Raw genomic sequence first — 22,816 nt, forward strand, 5'->3', positions numbered from 1 at the left:
ATGATTCGCTGTAAATTACCAACCCAAACGGAAGCGCCCAGGAATGAAATTGTGATGGTAGCACCGGTTTCATGAATTATGCCAGCGCGAAGCGACGAGAACAAAGGGTGGGTAAGTGGGGGGGGGGGGGGCGGAAAAATTTCGGGGGGGGTTTGAACCCCCCCAACCCCCCCCCCTGGCTACGCCCCTGGCTCTATTGCACTCCTTTATTGCACTCCAAGTTTTTTCTGTGTCAATGCCATCTCTTTCAATTTTATTGAGCCAGCTTGGTATGCAAATATGATAATCTACTGAATCCATATGTGGTACGTGAAAAAGGTGACAGCCATTTTGCTTTTTCGCTAATGTTGTACGAGATAACTATGGGTGCAGTAAGGTTACATAACTGCAAAAATGTACGATTGTTGCATCGGAAATATGTTTGGCATTTTAGAGCAAAGTTAAGATTATAAAAACGGGGTAAATTTTAAGGGTGGCAAACAGCTCTCGAGTATGGGCATCATACTGAACATTTGCTATATGTTAAACTGCTCTCTTCTGGAGCACAGTCAACTTCTGTAAATTGGCTTTTGTAGTATTACCCCATACTGAGTGACAGTAGGTTAAGTGAGGGGAAAATAGGGTGTTGTAAATAATTTGTTTAATGTTACGTGGTAATATATATCGCAGTCTAAAGAGTACTCCACTCCGCAAGCTTCAGCTAAATGTGTAGCGATAAGGTCTACGTGATCATTCCAAGGCAGATCACTAAAAATAACTCCCAAGGTTTTAACATTTGACGCGAGTTCTATACTATCAGATTCAAGCTGTATTCTAAACGCTTCATCAATGTGTCGTTGTGGCGGGGTGAAAAGAATAGCTTTAGTTTTTGTAGTTTTAGCGAGTTAACTGTGCTCCATTCAGCTAATTGCTTTAGTGATGTAGGTGACTGAGAGGTTGTTTATATCGTGTGATTTAAAAAAATGTGTGTCATCTGCATAAACTATCAAATGGTCATCTTTAGAAAAATTTATCATATCATTGATGTAGATATTGAGCAGTATCAGCCCTAGTATGCTACCTTGAGCGGTACTTCTTGAGTACAGTTTGTTATAAAAAGGTCAAGAAGGCTACCGGAAGTGTTGCTAAGGCACGTGGGGGTTGTTATCACATTTCTACAATAAAATGATTTAAGTAGTTCCAGATCACGCATATATTTAGTACAGGGTCTTTCCTGAAAGTAATGTCAGTGAATTTATTGTGACACGACTGTACGTCGGAGCACGTTCTAACTGGTTGAAACTGGTATTAGTGGAACCCAGCTAAGCAGCGCTCCATCGCTCAGTGTGCTCCGAGCATCGGAGAGTGTAGGACGGGCCTGTTTGTGAGAGTAGTTTTTTTGTGCAAGTGAAAATGCAGTGCTCGTTAGAACAAAGATTTGCGATCAAGTTTTGTGTGAAACTTTTCAAGACTGCTGCGGAAACTGTTACTATGATCAAGACTGCTTACAAAGAACATGCCCTGTCAGATCGGCAAGTGTTTAGGTGGCAAAAGACCTTTTTGGAAGGCTGGGAAGAGGTCGACGACGAGGACCGCGCCGGACGGCCATCCACGACCACCATGGCTGACAATGTGACGCGAGTGAGAGAATTGTTGAACTCAGACCAACGATTAAGTGTTCGTTTAATGGTCGACATGTTAAACATTCCGAAAACTCAAGTTCATGAAATCGTTACAAACGATATCGGCATGCGGAAGGTGTGCGCAAAAATGGTTCCAAAAGTGCTCACTGATGACCAAAAGTCATACCGCGTTGCAACATGCCAAGAAAACCTCGACATGTGCAAACGTGATCGAAAATTTTTGGACAACATCATTACAGGTGACGAGACTTGGGTATTTGAATATGACCCGGAGACCAAAAAGCAATCATCGGAGTGGCAGACGCACTCGTCCCCTCGCCACAAGAAAGCCAGGATGAGCAAATCAAAGATCAAGATTATGCTCTTTTTTTTTTTTACATCCACGGACTGGTTCATCACAAGTTTGTAGAACCTGGAACCACTGTGAACTCTAAATTTTATGTGGAAGTCCTTTAAAGACTGAAACCCAGGGTTTAACGCATCCGGCCGGACATCGCAGACAACTGGAAGTTGTACCACGATAATGCGCTGGCCCACAGTGCCCTTGTTACCGACTACCTGGATAAAGCAGGGGTGCCAACAATCCCCCAGCCCCCGTACAGCCCGGACTGAAAGGCAAGCATTTTGGGACAGTGGACGGGATCAAAGAAGCTTGCACCGCAGCATTAAAGACCATTCCGGAGGAGGACTACTGCAATGCATTTGAGAGCTGCAAGTCTCGCTGGAGCCGGTCTATCGACGCAAAAGGAGAGTATTTTGAAGATTTTTAAACACTTGGTAACAATAAATTGAATAAATGATTTTTAATGGCCCTACTGACATTCAGGACAGACCCTGTATTTTGCAAATGGTTAACGTTGAAATCCCCTCCGATCGCGAGGTATAGGTAATTTAAGCAGACGAAACTTAGCAGTCTGTCAAGGAAAGAAAGGCATGCGTCCATATTTCCATTTTGTGGCGGTACATCATAACGCAAACATTTTTGCATTGCACGCTTAAGACTTCAGTCTGGCATTATAAGGGAGAATTCTGGTAGCATCGTGCATCACAATTCATTCAAGACTAACTGTAACACGCCCCCACCGCGTGTAGTCCTGTTTAAAAATATTTGATAACCGGGCACACGAAGTACGTCGTCATCATATTTGTACCAAGTTTCTGATAACATTATTATAATAATTTATAAGATTTATTATAATAATTATAAGATTTATAAGATTTATTAGGTTTCTGATAACAATTTATAAGAAAACCCGTCAGAAAATGGTCAACTCCTCGTATTTATTTCTCGAGGACTGCACATTGCAGTGCAAGAATTTGAGATAATCTCCATGGTTTGCAATTTTTATGTTACGAAGCATAGTTATCGCAAAAAATCAGAGAAACTGTGGTGCCGACAGCGATGCGATTAGCGAGTAGACATTCTGTCAAACATTTTTGCTAAGTCAGCTTCACATGCAATCCGCACAGTGTGGGATGTTTCCGTCTGACGTGCGAAAACTTTGCCACGTTTAGCCCACGCGATGCGCCAGTTCAACTCCCTTTTTTTTGCAGTGGTCATCCCGATAAGCTTCTTCAGCCGCGGACACAGGTGCTCATTAACATGGACAGGCTGCTTTTTTGTGTAACCGATGTCCGATGTAGGGAACTTACATTTTCTTGTCCTCTCAATGATAGCATCTCACTTAGCGCGGTTGTTGAAAACTACTACAATGTTCGGGTCAGAATTGGCAACGCCGCACCGCTGGTAAATTTCAATATTATCTTTCCTTATCGGTTCACCAATTACATCGCCCACTTTACCAAGTATACCTTCGAGGTTCTCGTTTGATTCCTGCAGAATCCCCTTGACCTCAATGTTCTTATTTCTAGAATACTGTTCTTGTGCTGTAACACTTAAGGCGTTTTCTTACTTTTTTCTTCAGTTGCTCAACTTCTTGCAAGAGCATTTCCTGCATTGCTCTGAGGGACATTTTTAAATTTTTTAGTTCTGTGCAGTCCTTTTTCATAGATTCAAACTCTTTGTTGAAGAAATCAATTCTAATTTTCATCTCTCATTTCTTTACGAAGATAGCGTTTAAAGGCATGAAGTTTTCCAGTCATCGTCAAGGTTGTTTAACAACACGCAACAACAGTAACAATGGCAGCTGAGGCAGCAGGATATAAATTGAAGTAGTGACTAAGAATCCGGAAGGTTCATACCTGAACAGACAAGTGGAAGCATTAAGGGTCCGTTCTGTAGGCTGCCCCTGCTGCCAAGTGTCCGTCGCAGTAGTCCGGCGTCCTTTTATCCGATACGAAAGTGTGACGTAATAGCCACGTGGTACTGTGCAGGCTGGCCCTTTCCCTGTGTGGCGGTCCCGTAGCTTGGCCAGGACCTTCAGGCAAAAAAGCCGCGCTTGCTCCGAACGATCCTGAACAGACAAGTGGAAGCGTTAAGGGTCCGTGCAATCCGTGCATTATACCAGCCCTGGACACCATGTCGGACATCTCATTAACATTAGCTGCTGATTTATCTTTTTATAACAGTAGTGAGCTAGCAATGGATGGTGATTACAGCTCCTTCAGGCTCAAGTTATTTCCTTCGTAAAAATTTAACCCTCTCGGGTGCCAATTATGTTGATTTAAAACTTAATTTCACTGCATTTCTTGCATCTTCAGAATCAGCGAAAGCGTACTGCTACAGAATAGAATAAGATGTTTCATTTCTTAATGAGATTGGTGAAGTTTACGGAATGTGGACTGTATGCAAAAACTCGCTGCAGGAACATCACATATGAGAACAACTATTGCAGGTCTAGCAGTCCTAAAAAGCACCTATCCAGCCACTGGAATATTATGCCTGGTGCAACACATTGTAAAAAGCAATGAAAGAAGGTAACTCTCTGCATACGACGTACTCACACTGAGCAAAATACCCTACCACCTACCTTCCCACTTGCTTTACCAAAATATTCAGCACATGTTATTCAAGCTTTCAGAACAATTCGAATCAGACGTGTTTCAAGATGTATGACAAAATTTAAATATCATTACTTTCCCCACTGCTTTTGCTGATGGTGCTCAATCTTGGGTGTACACAATGGTGTACACAGCGCCTTAAAGGTTTAAGCAGATTTCCTGCATCTTCAGCACATTAAAGAAATACACACACAAAACATTGAAACAAATTCAAAACTTCAATTTTTTAGGGAGTTGCTGTGGATTCTATGGTGGAACTTGTATAAAAATGACAATAAATATTTAACACTCAGTGCGCTAAGGAAAGGCCCTGCTCCCTGAAACCAGTCTCTGTTCCTGCTATATTCTCAGTGCACTTTGTGCACAATCAATTTGGCAGTATAACCTAACAGGTATGCAACATGTTATGTCGCTATTTTCGCAACAAATTGCCATCATGTAGGCACTGAAAGTGCAGCATAGTCTGCATATGACAGTACAATGCATGGCAGTTTATTGATGATCCTGCACTTTAGCATTATTTTGTATTATCTGTTGACTGTACGCTTATTGATTGAACTGTGATTACCAACTGCCGTGAAATTCCGAGCAAGCACTCCCTCTCAAGCAAGTCGAAATTACCGTCAAAGTTAGGGGGAGCACTATCTCGGAATGACACCAAAATTCGAGATGGTGATGCCAAAATTTTCCCGCCAGAAAAAAAAAGCGCAGTGTGAATGGTATGAGAAGCTTATTTAACATGAACTTTATTAAGCCAAAGATTTGTTATTGATGTTTATCACACTGAAAGAACTGCAGAAATAGCACATCAACACTGCACCGCCGCATGGCCGCGACACAAACATTGGTTATGCAGGCAAAATGATGTCCGCTTAAGTGACTTGTAACATTCACTTTATTAAAAAAAGCCGGCAGATCCCACTTCCTGTGAGAATCGATGTTATGTGAAGCAGTGTGCGGGGAGCCTACCAAGTTAACGAAACGACCATGAGGGCACCATGACTTACGCGGCTCTTTCATGACCTACATGACATGCATGTCATGACATTCATATCATGAGCCCTCAGGAATCTCGTTAGCTACACCTAACATACCGTAAGGCAAAAAGCCTTAGTCATGCTCATGACTATGACTTCGATCATCAACCTTCAGTGTTTCCTTCAATTAGTGCCCATGTCCGGCCCCATTTCAGTGGTTTTAGAGTATTAATCTTTTTAACAGGTCATTGTCATTTTTGCCGAGTCATGCCCATGATTGACTTCTACCATCATCCTTTAGTGTTTCCTTCATTGAGTACTCACGTCCGAACCCATTCCAGTGATTTTTGAGTGTTAATCTTTTTTCGCTGAGTCATTCTCATTTTTGCTTAGTCATAGTCATGACTATGACTTCTACCACAATCCTTTAGTGCTTCCTTCACTTAGTGCCCATATCCGAACCCATTTCAGTGGTTTTTTAGCATTAAACTTTTTTTGCTGAGTCATTGTCATTTTTGCTGAGTCATGCCCATGATTATGACTTCTACCAGCATCCTTTAGTGTTTCCTTCACTTAGTACCCACGTCCGAACCCATTTCATGGGTTTTTAAGTGTTAATCTTTTTCGCTGGGTAATTGTATTTTACGGAATTTTACGCTGGAATTTTACGGTATGCATTATCTAAGATCTTGCCCCCTTTAAGCTGGTATTACGAGGTATCCTAGTTGCAGCTTGAGACATTTTACATGCAAGTAATCTTGTAAAAGAACTAGACATTTTTCTTATTTAGTTCATTGCATACACACAAAAAACAATACTGTTTGGACCCATAGCTCTGGCGGGTAGTTTAGGGTCCAATAACAAAATAGACATAAGAACAGCGTTCAAACATGCCTTTTAATGGCAGAATTATTAAAGGCATTGCAGAAAAAAAAATTTACTCGAGATCTTGACTTGATTCAGCCCTCGTAATTGAATGCCACCATCATTTTGTGTGAAGGCTGAATTTTTTATGAACATGGGGAGTATGTCATGAATTGCGACATCCAGCACTTGAGCCAAGTAATGTTCCACACAAATCACATGAAAAATTGAGTCTCAGGCAGTTCCTGGTTTAATTTGCGCAATACCTTTGTTTTGTGTTAAAGATTATGACATTTATTGAATGGTCAACACGCCTTTGTCTGGTAAGCTATGGCTGTTGAAAATAGTGAAAACAGTTTACACTTTTGCTCAGACGGAGGTTTATATTGCACTTTGCGCACACAAAAACTGTCTGTGCCTTGCACCTTGGTCACTTGCATGGTTGGCATATGGGCTGATGGCTGGGCCGTATCCGGTGCTGTCGGTGCTAAAGCAGGCTACAGGCCAGGGGGGTGGGTGTGCACATTAGGCACATGCCTCCCCCCTGAAATTTCTATGTACCAGAGATACATGGCAACACTCGCCTGCCCTGCCCCCTATCCCGGTCAAGTGCATGAAAATATTCTTGGCTGCGTGGCCACTGGCTAGAGCCACCCACTTCGCATCACTTCTCTTAGGCAGCTGTCGCTTAATCCCCCTGAAAAACGTGTTCGTGAACCCTCTTTCTGCAGTAACAGAATCTCGCGTCCATTCCCTGTCGAAAATTAAGGCACTTTCCTGGTCTTTTGACGTGTTGCTACAGCCATTGAGGGCCGCAAATGCCGAATATCTTGAATTGGAAACATACTTAGCCAAAGCAGTAATGCAAAAGTTAACTGCATTTTCAAGCTCACTCTGTACCTGTCGTAATCTGTAGGATGTGAGCAATACGAACAAAATTTTGTAAGCATTAACTGATTTCCTTTATCTTCACAAAACCTGTAGGAAATAGTTGACATTGCATGTGAGAGCATATTGGCGATCGCAATTCCAAACAATGGTTGCCAGCCCCATGTTGTTGCCCCTAGATGGCATTGCATGTCGTCGCTGCACAGCATCGTTTGTTGGAAATGCGGGACAACCGCCAATTGAACCAGAAAACTAATTCACGACAACTGCATTAAAGGCTTAAATGAAGGCAGGGACTGACAATGGAAAATAAAGTGAATGTTGATCTTTTTACTGTAAATCTTCCCTATACATGATTGGGCTTCTGTTAAGAGAAAAGTTAAGCACAGCCTAGTGCTGCCGATTCTTGATAAATTTTAATCAATGAACTTTGGCCAATGTATGGAGGAAGAGAAAATTGGATGATTTAAGGAAATTTTTAAATTTTGCACCGTCTTGCCTACCAATTGCATAAAGGGGACTATTGCTGGCAGTGACAATTTTTATTGTCCATGTGGACATACTCGTGAGCCAGGATGGATTTGTCAGTTGCTACTGCAAAAGCCATTGCAGAAAAAAGAAGGAAGAAATCCGTAGGCGACCCCAATCTTTGACTTAGGTGTCTCTTAGTGGCACTCGCACCTCGGCATTGGTGTTCTTAAGGTTAACTTCGTGTGTGTTTGTTTTGAAAAAACGACACAAGAGAATCATTGTCTGTAGGTCTTTATTTATTTATTTATTTATTTATTTATTTATTTATTTATTTATTTATTTATTTATTGAAAATACTTTCAGGGCCCGAAGGCACTACAGAAAGGAGTGGGGAGAAAATGACAAGACGTGCAACTAACAAAAATAATACAAGGCATTTTGTAAAGCGATCTTGAACTCGTGGTCATCAGTTATGCTTGCGATTGTGGAGGGAAGGTGGTTCCATGCGACGCTTGTCCTAGGAACAAAAGAGTCATTATACAATTTTGTGCGACAAGACGGTAGACCAACCTTGAAGCGATGATCGGTCCTTGAAGAAATATAATGAGGTGGATGAAACAGGATGGGTCCTTTCAATCGTTGTTATAATAATAGATTTTGTGAAAAAGATTAAGGCGAGATGACTTTCGACGCAACGAAAGGTCAGGCAAGTTTAGGGTTTTCTTCATTGACGTGACACTGGAATGACGTGAATAATTCGATAAGATGAAACGTGCTGCGCGATTCTGAATAGCTTCAAGAGTTTGAATGAGGGTGGTCTGAGTAGGATCCCATATGGTGCATGCGTACTCTAACTTAGAACGTACCAGGGTTTTGTAAAGTGTTAACTTCAGGGACGATGGGGCATCAAAAAAATTTCGACGCAGATAGCCAAGCATGCGATTCGCGTTGTTAGCTACATATTCGACATGCGTATTCCACGAAAGGTTAGAAGAAATGTGAACACCAAGGTATTTATAACTGTCAACAGATGGTAATGGAATATTATTGAGGGAGTACGTATGCGGACAATGAGTAGTAGCATGGCGAGAAACTCGCATGCTTTTACATTTAGTTGGGTTAAGTGTCATGAGCCATTGATTGCACCATTCAAACACCTTATCTAGATCGTGTTGCAGATTGATATTTATTTTATTTATTTATTTATTTATTTATTAATACTGTCGATCCCATCAGGGATCATAACAGAAGGGCATGTACATAGTTGTCTTACAATATTACGATAACAATTAATACAATATTTAGTTTACATACAATATATTGACAATTAGCAAAGACAAACAGTAAGGTTGGCAGAAATAACAAAGCAAATAAATCGTATTAAAAAATGAACGAGGAGTACAAAAAAAGGGAGACAATTGTCAAAGGTGAACGAAATCGTAGCATTAATTACAACATATACATTGCATATGCTTTGGAATAGCAAGAGGTAATGAAATAGGATAACAATTATAAGCGGTAAAGAATGGTAGTTAGTAATAACAGAATAATACAAGGCAAAAAACTTTATAATAAACAACTGGTAAAGAGGTAAAAGTTAGCATAAATAAACAAAGGAACTCAGCTATGACAAAGTACAAGGTATTAATATTAGGTTTACACAAGAGGTGATAATCTATAAATAAATTGGAATATTATATACAATAAAATAGAATAAAATGGCACAGAAATGAATGGTAACACATGTAGGTCAGAATTGTGAAGCATGCAATTTGTTTTCGACTAATGTTAAAAAAGCAGATAAGGTTGGGCTGTTTGTAATGGTAGGGTCCAGCTTGTTCCATTCACGCGTCATTAAAGGAAAAAAGGAATGCTTATGACTTTCCGTATGAATTGGGTGTTCGTTTAATGTTAGAGTGTGTTTATGTCGGGTGGGTCGGGTTTGTGTTGTGGATAAGTATTTTGAGCTGTCTATTTTTATTTCGTTATGAATAAGTTGGTACATCATTTTAAACCGCGCAAGCTTTGCTCGGTTTTGTAAGGTAAGAATACCGGCCTGTTTTAGCAATTCCGTGGGTGAGTCTGTTAACTTATATTTATTGTAAATACATCTTAGTGCCTTCCTTTGAACTGCTTCCAGTTTGTTAATGAGTTCTTTAGTGAAAGGAAACCAAACGACATTAGCATATTCTAATACTGATCTCACAAATGTGTTATATGCTAGTAGCTTTGTGTTTGGGGGTGCTAGTCTGAGACGTCTGTTTAGAAAGAACAATTTTTTTTGTGCGGTCGAGGTAACTAACATGGTGTTCCCATCTAAAGTCGTGTGTTAATGTCAAGCCAAGGTACTTGTACTCCTTCACTGTGTTAAGTGTGGCGTTATTTATAGTGTAGTTGAATTCTGATCTGTGTTTTTTCCTCGTAATTGATAGTGTAGCCGATTTCTTAATGTTCAAAGTCATTTGCCATTCGTTACACCATTTGTGTACTAATGATAAAGCGTCATTCAAAGCTAGATGATCCTTATACGAATTAATTACCTGATACAGAACACAATCGTCAGCAAAAAGTTTAACATTGACAGAAATATTAAATGGCAGGTCATTAATGTATATAAGAAATAAAACTGGAGCGAGAACACTTCCTTGTGGAACGCCGGATATGACCCTTCTTTTAATTGAATGTTGCTGATTTACTTCTACAAATTGTGTGCGATTAGTAAGATAGTCTTTGATCCAATCGAGAATAGGTCCTTTTCCCAAGGTAAGTTCGAGTTTATAAATTAATTTCTTATGTGTTACGCGATCGAAAGCTTTTGAAAAATCTAGAAAGATTAGGTCTATTTGTTTCTGTTGATCAATGCTTGATGATACATCGTGAACAAGCTCAATGAGTTGAGTGACCGTGGAAACTCCTCTGCGAAAACCATGCTGACAAGCTGTTAGTATGTGTTCCTGTTCAAGATGTTTGGTTATGCGCTTTAATATAATGTGTTCCAGTAGTTTACAGACTGTAGATGTTAGTGAGATTGGCCTGAAGTTAGAGGGTTCTGTTTTGCTTCCTGATTTATGGATTGGTTTTATTTTAGATGTTTTCCAATCCTTAGGGAGGGCGCCTGAGGACAGTGATTTGTTAAAAATTATTAATAAGTACTTGGCCATCCAGCTAGCGTATCTGCGAAGGAATGCATTTGGTATACTATCAGGTCCAGGTGATTTCTTTGGGTCTAAGTTCAGTAGTAGGTTAAGTATGCCTGTTTCGGTTAGTGTAAGCGGCTCTAGTGGCTCATTTCTAGTAGATCCTGCTTGTGATATTGTGCCGTCGTCCTCTGTGAAAACGGAGCAGAAGTAGTCGTTAAGCACGTTAGCAGAGTTTCTGTTTTCTTCAATTGAGGCTCCATTATCGTTACGATTCTTTGGGTTAATGTAGTTCCAAAACTTGGTTGGAGCAGTTTTCAAAAAGTTTGTCAATGTATTAGTGAAGTAGAACTGTTTGGCTGTCTTAATTTTTGATTTCATACATTGGATAGCTGTGCTGAGATCGTGATGCGTGAACTTGAATGGTTTAGTTTTCAGCAATTTTCGCATTCGGCTTACTTTACGTTTGGCATGAATAACGTCGCGAGTTATCCATGGATTACGCTTACCAAGTTTCTTTCTTCTAGTTGGTATGTAATTGGTTATGCAGTGAGATATAATCACTTTAAATGCGAGCCACAAGGTTTCCATGTCCGTACTGCTGTTAAGTGAAAGTTGCAGGAATGAGTCGTATTCATTATTCAGGTAATCAAGTATACTAGTGTCGTTAGCTTTGCTGTAGTCAGGGTATGCGACAATTTGCTGAGGAATAACGGTGTCATGAAGTGGTATAGTGCAAAAGGTGACCTTGTGATCAGAAATGCCATCTAGTAAACTTAATTTAGTTTCTTCTTTTATAAAGTGGTTGCTGAGGAATATTAAATCTAGTATGGAACAGCTGGATCCCTGTACACGTGTAGGTTCAGTTACAATTTGAGTGAGGCTGAACGATAACATAAAATCAAATAATACATCAGCACAGGGTGAATAATGCTGCATTGTCTGCCAGTTCACTTCGGGAACATTAAAATCACCTGCGATTATTAATCTCGACCCTGATGCATATTGCTCCGTGTATTCATGCAACCGGCGCAATGTGTCGAGGCCGGAAGAAGGACTGCGATAAACGCAGCCCACGACTACAGTGCGACACGCGAAACACAGCTTACAAAAGATAGCCTCAACGTCTGCAACATCGGGTAACACTGAAAACGGGATTCCCTTCTTTACTAGAATGGCCACGCCTCCGCCTCGTGTCGTCCGGTCTTTCCGGATGATGGCGTAGTTGGGAGGGGCTATCTCAACATCTTTAATATCAGCTGTTAGCCAAGTTTCTGTTAGCGTTAGAAAGTCTGGTTCATATGTAAGAAGGAAGGCTTCAAGTGAATCAGTTTTTTTCAATATGCTGCGGGCGTTTATGTTCAAAAAGGATAAGTGGGATATCAAGTTCGGCGGGAACGCAGGCTTCGAGGGCCGCGTTGCTGGTTTTTTGGATCAGGATTGACGGAACCAGATTTCAAAGGCGCTATGCTATTATTTTCCTCATCCCAGTAGAACATATCGCCATTTATTCGCAGTTTATCATAAATTAGATTTACTTTGTCACCAGATTCTTTCCTTGATTTGGCAGAATTCCATAATTTCCTTCTTAAGTCTCTTACGCGAGGTGAAAAATCTTCGGAAATCGAAAAACCTGATCCCTTTAGTTTGAAACAACTTCTCAAGATTTTAGTTTTGTCCCTAAAATCGACAAGTTTGAGAATTATTGGTCTTGTTTTAGTGGTATCTGGCCTTCCTAATCTATGAACACGTTCCATACTTACAGCTTCTAGTTTGAGGACTTTTTTGAGAATTTTTTCGTTTACTGTAAGTTCTAACGCGTCTTCGTTTTCTTTGTCCTCTTCTGGCACACCATACACAATTAGGTTTGATCGTCTAGAGCGATTTTCAAGGTCGTCGAGCTTTAGTTCTAGGGCTGTAACGACTTTCTGTAGATTTGTGACCGTTTCCGCGCAAGACGAAATCTTTTTGTCTAGGGTTGTAAGTTGTTCGAGTTTCTTGTCTATTGCGGTTAGTCGTTTTTCCTTTATTTCTTTCAAATCCTTCAAGATTTGTTGCAGTTGCTGGGAAATTTCAGGTGTATCAGGACCGGGGTTTGTTTCTATATCACCTGCTAATAGCAATAGTTTGACGAGATACACTATGTCAAAAATTAGTTCACACAGCAGCCCAGGGCACGGCAGCACAATTAAACAAACCTCGTTGGAACGCATGCAATGTTCAAAGTGTTTTCTTACCTGCGCGATGAACACAAACGGGTTATCCATGTGCCTTTGCGGCCAGCTGCCGTGCCCTATGACCCATGGAAGTGTGTCGTCCCTTCTTATAGAATGAAGCGCTTGATGCGCCACCAACGTCGAGTTGAAGACCGAACTGGCGCTCGGAGTGGTCGACGAGGTGCGCTGATACAATAGGCCGTTGCTGTGCAATGTCAGCAGGAATGGCTCGGTGGTGCAGCGGTCTGGTATCGGATGCGTAGTACGAGTATGCACGTTTTCCATCTGTAGGCCTCGTGTCCCACCGGAGTCATGGCCCGCAGCTATCAGCAGCAGGGATGCAGCTATCTGCGCGATGAACACAAACGGGTTATCCATGTGCCTTTGCGGCCAGCTGCCGTGCCCTATCTCCATAATTAGCATAGTAAGTAATTTTCTGGTAAATTAGTCATCTGCAAACACTCGGACAGTTGAGAAAGAAAGGCAAGTAGGAAGATCATTAATATAATCAAGAAAAGTAGAGGGCCCAAAACGGACCCTTGCGGAACACCGGATGTTACGGGGGAATTAGGTGAACAAAAGTCATTAGCTGTCACATACCGGCTACGGTTAGAGAGAAATTCCTTAATCCATGCAAGTACACTGGGGTCTATGTTAAGTTGATTAAGCTTGAATATAAGTAGGTCGTGTGAGACGGAGTCAAATGCTTTGGCAAAATCTAAATATATGCAATCAGTAGTCAACGTCATGATCCGCTTTAATAAATAAGTCGTTGGTAAAACATAGCAATTGCGTTTCGCACGAAACTGCTTTACGGAATCCATGCTGATAAATACTGAAGTCTTGTGGGTAGGCTGGGCAGGGCTTCTTCGACGACCACCTCCATGGTGAACGCAACGCGCGAACCGAACTCGGAGGAGCAAGCGAGCGAACATCTTTCCCCTGGCACGATATGCGGGCAAAGGGCGAGGGGGAAGCGCAGTGCACGCCACCTGGCGGGGCGTAGCCCCCTAGCTAGCGGCGCATGAAGCGCACCTTACACGCCCTCTCCAGTGCTGACGTCAGAGCATGTAACGAGCGCACGTGTGCAGCTGTTGTGAGCTAGTGAGCAGGTGCATGCCGGGAGATGAGAAAGGAGAGGGAGTGGCGTCACATCCGCTCTGCTAGGCAGATGTTCAGTTTATGCCAGGCAACTGTTTTCCAATAATTAGCTGGGTAAATATCATGCCACCTTCTTGTGTGTGACATCATTAGTGATGTCATTACTTCTGCTTTCTACTTCTGGGTTTCCTGGAATTTCACCAAAGTCGTGCTCACGTGGCGGGTCTCTATAAAGTCTGCGATTCTTTGCTTTGGTGTCCGGTAATCAGTGATTTCTAATTCTAATTATTCCAAACACTTCAGTGACTCAACTTGTTACTAAATTTATGCTCTGGTATCATATCTATAATGAAACCCATGAATTTTGCACTGTACTATGTGTTTTCTATTTCTTTTTGATTTATTTTGAATTTCGCCCCCAGTTGTCTCGGGCGGTCAACCGGAAGTGCTGCACAAGAAACAAATGTCACTCTGTGCTTGTGCAAAAAAAAAAAAAAAAAAAACTCTTCCTGCATTACGAAAGCACAGGTTTCATTACATTCGTTTACATTGGCTGGCGTTTGTGCTTCAGCGTCATTCAATTTTTTAATGAGCTTCAGGTGGACTTAAAAATTGAAGATGTAGGAAATTTAAAAGAAGGAAAAACTCGTATTAGGAAAACTAACAGGAGGGTTTGCTGTACCAATTTCTTATAATTCCAGTTATGATCTTGGTACAGTGCTAAGAACTTTTCTTTGATAAATAAATAAACAGCTATCTGGTTTTATTTTTGGTAATACCTTGCCGTCATGAAATGTGCTAAAACCTTACTCTTTGTAGTCAGTTCTCTCAATTTTTTCTATTTTATTTTATTTATTTATTTCTATGTATTAGCTTATTGCTCTACTACTGTTGCTTTGACTTGTCATAACTGTTTTTACTCTGGAGGGCCCATACAGTTTTTGACTATGGGACCACCTCCTGTGTACTGAATACCTGTAACATTACGGAACTTGGATAATGAATTGCCATTTTGATCCTGATTTGTTTTCTGGGAATTGTCATTTTTGACAGCCTTGTGTTGTGAAGCTATATCGTGTTCCCTGCTTTGCCTGTATGCAGGTGTAGTGGCGGCAGGTGGGGGGTGGTGCAATGGAGCTGGCCTTTTGTGCGGCTGCCATCTTCGTGGTGTCGGCGGTGGTGGTGTACTTTGTCTCTGTGGTGGGCACCCGCCAGAAGACCTACGAGGAGGCCCTGGCCGAAGCACGCCGGCGATCCCTGGAAGAGGATGCCGCCCTCCAGCAGGCCCGGCAGCACCACAAGCGGTATGCATGCCTGTCCATCATCACTTGGTGGGGGTCACTGAGCAAAGCAAAAAATAATTAAGGAACCAGTTGGAAACCACAGTTAGCTCTGAAAATATGTCGCGCAACAGACTTCCAATCAGTGACACTTCTCGGCTGTTTGGCATGTTGGAAGAACACAATCGTGCAGAAATAGCCTGTCAGGCTAGTTGGTTCACGATGAAAAGATTCTAGTGCATGACAATGGTACAGAGACAGACACATACTTGTATATACAGTTTACTTCCGTTAATTCGACCCTGACAAGACCGATGAAATCGATCGAATTATCCGGTGAGTCAAATTAAACAAGATGCAAAGAAAAAAAGCTATCAAAACACACCGGTGATTCATTTGGCAGTATTTGCTTGATTCTAACACGCCAATGATGATGATGATGATTTATTGCCATCTCCTTTGAAACAGGGTGGTGACAAAATAGTCACCTAGTCTGCTTGAATTAATCAGGTGTTTAGTGGCGCATTTTATTCACCCCTGAATAAAACACGCACGTAGCAATGACATTAAAGCTCCTAAACAAAGTAGAAATATAACGAGCACCCGATTTTTTTAGCAAGAAAGATTGTTGCATAATGGCAACTGATTTCTTAAAGTCAGCTTTGCCACATGGTTTTTCAAGTTGGCTTCACTTCAATACATCTGTGTTATGTGGCAAAGCGTACGAACGTTGCTAGAGTGCTTTAGGTGGTGTGTCCAATTACACCATGCCGGAAATTTTCGGCCCGATTCTCCTTTTAAAAAAAGCTTCACGCTAGAATGGGCTAAATACTGTAATCAAACATTGTGAGCTACAGTTCTTCCTTGAATATCTTCCTAGGGTGGGCCAAAAATAAGCGTTTTCAACGGGAGATGACGTGTATTCAACGCATTCACTGTCCCCTAAGCTCCGCTGAGACAGACACTTAACCCTTTGAGGGTCGATTTTAGAGTGCAGCTCTTAGGCTCCTGTTCCTGCGTTAAGCATCCACCTCGGCGTCCCTTGGCGTGACAGAGCGAACGAGCCCAGTGAAGGATGAAAGAGCGAATGTGGAGCACACTGGGGTGTGAAAGACGGCGAGAGCGTAAGGACGAAAGCAGTGGAAAGTGGAGTGCCACGCGATTCCTTTTCACAATCACTCTCTCTCTCTCTCTCATGGGACCCTGGCGTTAAGAATCAAATTCTTTGCCACAATGTATCGCGAATTCAAAACACCTAAACAGCTGCGCTCAAAATTCGCATTGGGGAGTATGGTAATCGTCGGTGAAATTTTTTTTTCCAAATGTGATTCCCAGGATTGAATTTTTTAATTACAGATTTAATATCTTCAGACTGAGCTATTCTGAAAAAAAAATTACCGCAATTTTTTTGGAGTGACCATAAAGTGACAAAAAATATTCTCCAGAGGTAAATATGCATTATTTATTCATTAATGCAGATGGGCTTCCATAAGTACTTATACCAATAATAAAAAAGTAGATACACTGAAATAGATATATATATATTGTAAGCACATTTCACGTACTTCATCGTTCTCATTTGTATATAGCCATCATCATCCCTGTTTCTCTTCTTCGTGTTTGAGCCTCGGCCGTGCCGGTGGAATAAACGGGTCTGCCAGTGCTGCCTGTCCTGGTTGTCTTCCGTCTTTCAAAGTGGTGGAGGCGCGTCAAGATCCCGACGTCCTCCTGCGTTCCTGCCCTACCTGGAGCTACGTTCTGGTCGCCGCCTGCGCCCGGCCACCCCCACAGCTATGACCACCCCTGCGTCGGCCGCCGGCACTATCGCTACCCCTAACGATCCTGCTCCTACGACATCGGCTGCACTGACATCGTGCACCATTACCACCCCTCATCGTGATCCACCAGTCTTTGCGGGTCTCCGCGGGGAAGACGTCGACGACTGGCTCGACAACTACAACCGCGTGAGTTCGGCCAATGGGTGGACCGATAGACAGAAGTTGACTAACGTCGCGTTCTATCTGACCCACGTTGCGAAGACGTGGTATTTTAACCACGAAACTGACTTCGCCGACTGGTCAGCGTTTACTACCAGCTTGCGGCGAATTTTCGCGTCTTCATCTGGCCGTTCAGAAGTCGCCAAACAGAAGCTCGCTGCGCGTGTTCAACTTCCACAAGAGTCATATACATCGTACATCGAAGATGTCCGGGCTCTATGCCGCCGCGCCAACGTTGAAATGACGGAAGCCGAACGCATTCGCCATATTCTTAAAGGCATTGGTTCCATCGCATTCAACGCCTTAGCTGTCCAAAATCCTACCTCGGTTCAAGATATTACATCGACGTGCCAGCGCTTGGACGAGCTTCAGGCCCTCCGTCTTCACCGTGACAGCGACCTTCCAATGCCACCTCATTCTGATTTACGTGCTCTTATCCGCTCTATTATTCGCGAAGAACTTCAGGAGCAGCAACAGCGGCGATCCACTGTTGTTCCCGCCCCATCGCCAACATTCGACTTGCGCAACCTTGTGAAGGAGGAGTTGGCAGCCATGACGACACCGACAACGTATGTTGCCCCAGCAGCGTTTCCGATGCCCACATACGCGGAAGTCGCTGCAATGCCACCTGCTACTGTCCCTTCTGGGCCTCCTGACCTCACCTGCGGCCATTTGGCCTCTATGGGAGCCCGAGCACCTGCTGCACCTTCGTATACTCCGTGGCGTCCACCTTGTCCGGTCTGCTTTTACTGCGGTATACGGGGCCACATATCGCGTTACTGCCGTCGCCGCCAGCTGGATGTAAGCCGAGGCTATGCCGATTTCGAGCGAGACGAGAACCGACGACACGACGCTTACTACCCAGGCCCGTCCGCTTTTACGCAGCGTCGTTCTCCATCTCCTCCAGCGTCTCCACGTCTGCCTCAGGGCTTCCGTTCGGCTAGACGACGTTCTCCTTCTCCCTACCGCCGCTCTACATCACCGCTTCGCCCCATCTCCCGCCTTGCTGACCAACACTCGGAAAACTAAGGATTGCAGTTTTTGGAGGGAAAACTGCGTCCTGTCGAACTTCGGAAATACCTCCTTGTCGCCCGGCCAATATGCTATCTGTAACTCTCGAAGGTGTTCCTGTGCAAGCTCTCGTCGATACTGGTGCCGCTGTTTTCGTTCTGCGTAGTGATTTGTGCTCACGGCTCCGTAAAGTCAGAACGCCTTATCTTGGACCCGTTTTACGCGGCGCTAATAACGTACCCATTCACCCCGACGGACAATGTACGGCTCGTGTTTTGATCGACGGCATTCGTCACCACATTGAGATGATTGTGCTACCCGCGTGCATCCATGAACTTATTCTCGGTTGGGACTTCCTGCATTCTGCCTCCGCTGTTATATCATGTAGGGAGAAAGTCGTCCACATCACAGATACCACGGATGCACCTATTTTGGAGTCGTCACCCTCCATCTTGAACTTGGCTGTCGCTGCAGATTACGTCCTGCACCCTGGTCACGAACACATTGTAGCTGTCACATCCGGCCAGCTAACCGATGGAGACGCACTGGTTACCCCCTCTTCACGCTGCACTTCACGAGGAATTCTAGTCCCCCCTTGTCTCGTCCGGTTTTCATGTGGCCGAGCTCTCCCGTACGCCTGCAACACAACCCCAGATCCTGTATTGTTGCCCAAAGGGATGACCGTGGCAACCTTCACCGACCCGCCACTGATCTCTGTCGCAGCGCTTTCCCCTTCTTCGTCACCAGTACCAACCTCAGGTTTGGATTCTTCTTCTCTCCGAGCCCTAATTGGTTCTGACCTAACCGCTGCCCAGTCGGATGCATTACTCGCCCTTTTGGCTAAGCACAAATCCTGCTTTGATAGCTGTGCTACAGCATTGGGCCAGACTTCCGTAGCTGCACACCGCATCGAAACCAGCGGTTCTGCAATTATACGCCGTCACCCATATCGTGTTTCGCAGTCGGAACGGAAGATCATTGAAGAACAAGTTGATGACATGCTAGCACGAAATATTATTCGACCTTCATCCAGTTACTGGGCGTCTCCTGTCGTTCTGGTGAAGAAAAAGGATGGTTCCGTTCGCTTTTGCGTTGATTATCGAGCGCTCAATAAGATTACACGCAAGGATGTGTATCCCGTGCCTCGAATTGGCGACGCCTTAGATACACTACAAGGAGCGGAATATTTTTCCAGCCTTGATCTGCGATAGGGATATTGGCAAATTCCCATGAACGAGGCTGACAAAGAGAAAACCGCTTTCGCCACGCCGGACGGACTTTATGAATTTATTGTAATGCCATTTGGCCTGTGCAACGCTCCAGCCACGTTTGAGCGTATGATCGACACTGTTCTTCGTGGCCTTAAGTGGAAGACCTGCCTCTGTTATCTGGATGACATTGTTGTTTTTTCTTCCAACTTCAGCCAACACCTACAGAGATTAGACGAAGTCCTCCAATGCCTTTCAGATGCTGGTCTCCAGATTAATACTAAGAAGTGCACATTCGCCAGCAGAAGCATCAAAGTGCTGGGTCACGTCGTTTCAAAAGACGGCGTCCAACCTGACCCTGAGAAGATTGCTGCTGTGCTTCAATTCCCTTGCCCATCAAATCAAAAAACATTGCGCAGCTTTCTCGGCCTGGCGTCTTACTTTCGCCGTTTTATACGCAATTTTGCTACAATCGCAGCTCCTCTACATAAGCTCCTGGTCACCGGCGCCTCTTTCACATGGTCCAAAGACTGTGAGTTGGCATTTCAAGCCCTTAAGAAACATCTCACTTCCGGATCGGTGCTTCGCCATTTTGATGAGAGGGCACCCACTATACTCCACACTGACGCAAGTGTGCAAGGCATCGGAGCAGTGCTCCTGCAACGGGGTCCCGCGTCTAAAGAGCAGGTTGTGGCGTATGCTAGCCGGACCCTTTCGCCATCTGAACGGAACTACACGATCACAGAGCAGGAATGCCTGGCTATTGTTTGGTTCATTCAGAAGTTTCGCCCGTATCTCTATGGTCGCCACTTCACCATCGTCACCGACCATCATGCTCTGTGTTGGCTGTCATCTATGAAGAACATGTCAGGACGCCTGGGACGCTGGATACTGCGCTTACAAGAATATGATTTCACGATAACGTACCAGTCTGGCAAATGTCATCATGATGCAGACGCACTGTCTCGATGCCCGCTTTCGCCTTCTATCGATCGTGCGCACTCCCCGTCTCTACCACGTCACTCTGACGCTACGCCTGCCGCCCACCAGCTCACGCTAATGTCACTGGATCAAGCTCAGCTTTCTTCACGCTCCGATTTAGCTTCCCTTCAGCACGCAGACTCCTACTGCCGAACTCTCATTGATCGCCTTCGCGGCCTAACTAAACCACCCAACAGCCGCTTGTGACGCCAGCTTCAGCAATTTCGCCTTCTTGATGGGGTGCTTCATCGTTATATTTATCATCCTACGGGTAACAAGTGGGTCCCAGTCATACCTCGCTGCCTTCGTCTTCGAGTTTTAGAAGCATTTCATGATGACGTTGCCGCCGGCCACTTAGGCTTCCACAAGACCTACGACCGCATCAAGACCCGCTGCTTCTGGCCTGGATTGTCCACAACGGTAGCCAAATACGTTGCCTCATGTGCGTTGTGTCAGCACCGCAAACGCTCCACATCCCCGCCTGCCGGTTTTCTTCAGCCTCTGCCATGTCCGTCCGAACCTTTCGAGTGCGTTGGAATTGACTTATACGGTCCCTTGCCATTGACGCCTTCCGGTCACCGCTGGATCGTCACAGCGGTAGACCACTTAACAAGATACGCCGAGACTGCGCCTCTTCGATCTGGTGCTGCTTCTGAGGTTGCTGACTTTTTCCTGCAATGCATAGTCTTGCGCCATGGTGCTCCTCGCGTTCTTTTGTCCGGTCGTGGCAAAGCCTTCATGTCCCACGTCCTCGAGGAAGTCTTGCAGCAGACTAATACGAAGCATAAAACCACTTCTACATATCACCCGCAAACCAACGGCCTTACTGAACGCTTCCACCGAACGCTCTCTGACATGATTTCTATTTACTTACGTCCTGACCACACAAACTGGGACAACATCCTTCCCTGTGTTACATTCGCTTATAATACTGCGACACAACGAACTACCGGTTACAGCCCTTTCTTCCTGGTGTATGGACGATCTGCCTCCTCCGTCTTCGACACCGAATTCTTTTTCTCTCCTGCTTCGCCTAACACCTCCCTCCCAGAAGAGTTTGCAGCTCGACTCGCGCATTGCCGTGAAATTGCTCGTCGCAACACCGCCGCTACCCAAGAAGAAAGAAAACGTCGCTGCGACAGTAAACGCCGCAACATCACCTTCCATCCTGGAGACCAAGTCCTCCTATGGACGCCGGTTCGAACCCCTGGACTTTGCGAGAAATTCCTTTACCGGTACATTGGGCCCTACACAGTCCTACAACAAACTTCCGCAGTGAACTATCTAGTCACTCCGCTTCAATCCGTCGAGGACCGCCGTCGTCGTAGTGCAGAAATTGTTCACGTCTCCCGCATGAAGCACTTTATTCCCCGTTCAGCCGATCTTTAGATTGCGGCCAGGTTGGCCGCTTCCATGAGGGGGGGAAATTAGTGTAAGCACATTTCACGTACTTCATCGTTCTCATTTGTATATAGCCATCATCATCCCTGTTTCTCTTCTTCGTGTTTGAGCCTCGGCCGTGCCGGTGGAATAAACGGGTCTGCCAGTGCTGCCTGTCCTGGTTGTCTTTCGTCTTTCAATATTTTGATTTGGCACTTGAGCAGTAGTCCGCATCAGAGTAACCAGCGCACACACCTGTAGCATAATCGAACCGTGTTTTTGAGTGCAAACAAGAAAATTCAATGGATGTGGTAGAAAAACTAAACGAGTGGGAAACGTGCAGTAATCCTTCGTTCCGTCGCTAACCAGGGGTAATCAGTTTTCGTGAGCAGAGTCTTGAGAAAAGAAACGCAGGCATGGCAGCATCATTCGCATACAGTGGCATTGTTTGTATATACCAGCACCCGCCTGTGAACAGATGTAATCGCATCCCTCTGAGAAACAGACGAGCGAGCATATAACAGTGACCCTTTGAGAGATCAGAAACCAGATGGACACCAGTTTTTACGAGCGCAACGAACTGAAACGGCCCGCGAGATGAAATCAAAACTAAAGACTGCGTGGATGCGCGAGTGGTCGCTGTAAGGCCAGTGCAAAGAAGCCATGGAATGAAAACTAAGAAACTGAGGAGCAAATAAAAAAAATGCTTGTATCCACACAGG

General features: G+C 44.1%; 1 protein-coding gene across 13 annotated transcripts in view; it reads left to right on the plus strand.

Annotated features, from left to right (window-relative positions):
• LOC119458646 (ribosome-binding protein 1-like) overlaps positions 1–22,816 on the plus strand; it is a 171,560-nt gene that overhangs the window by 13,556 nt on the left and 135,188 nt on the right. For all 13 annotated transcript variants that reach the window (XR_007468092.1, XM_049671344.1, XM_049671345.1 and 10 more), the window contains exon 2: positions 15,339–15,541. Coding sequence is in view for 12 of the 13 variants with exons in the window: in XM_049671344.1 (XP_049527301.1) it covers positions 15,369–15,541 (173 nt within the window). In the remaining variant the exon portion in view is untranslated. The remainder of the gene's footprint in view (positions 1–15,338; positions 15,542–22,816) is intronic.

This window comes from Dermacentor silvarum, chromosome 7, assembly GCF_013339745.2.
Source record: "Dermacentor silvarum isolate Dsil-2018 chromosome 7, BIME_Dsil_1.4, whole genome shotgun sequence".
Lineage (NCBI taxonomy): Eukaryota > Metazoa > Arthropoda > Arachnida > Ixodida > Ixodidae > Dermacentor > Dermacentor silvarum.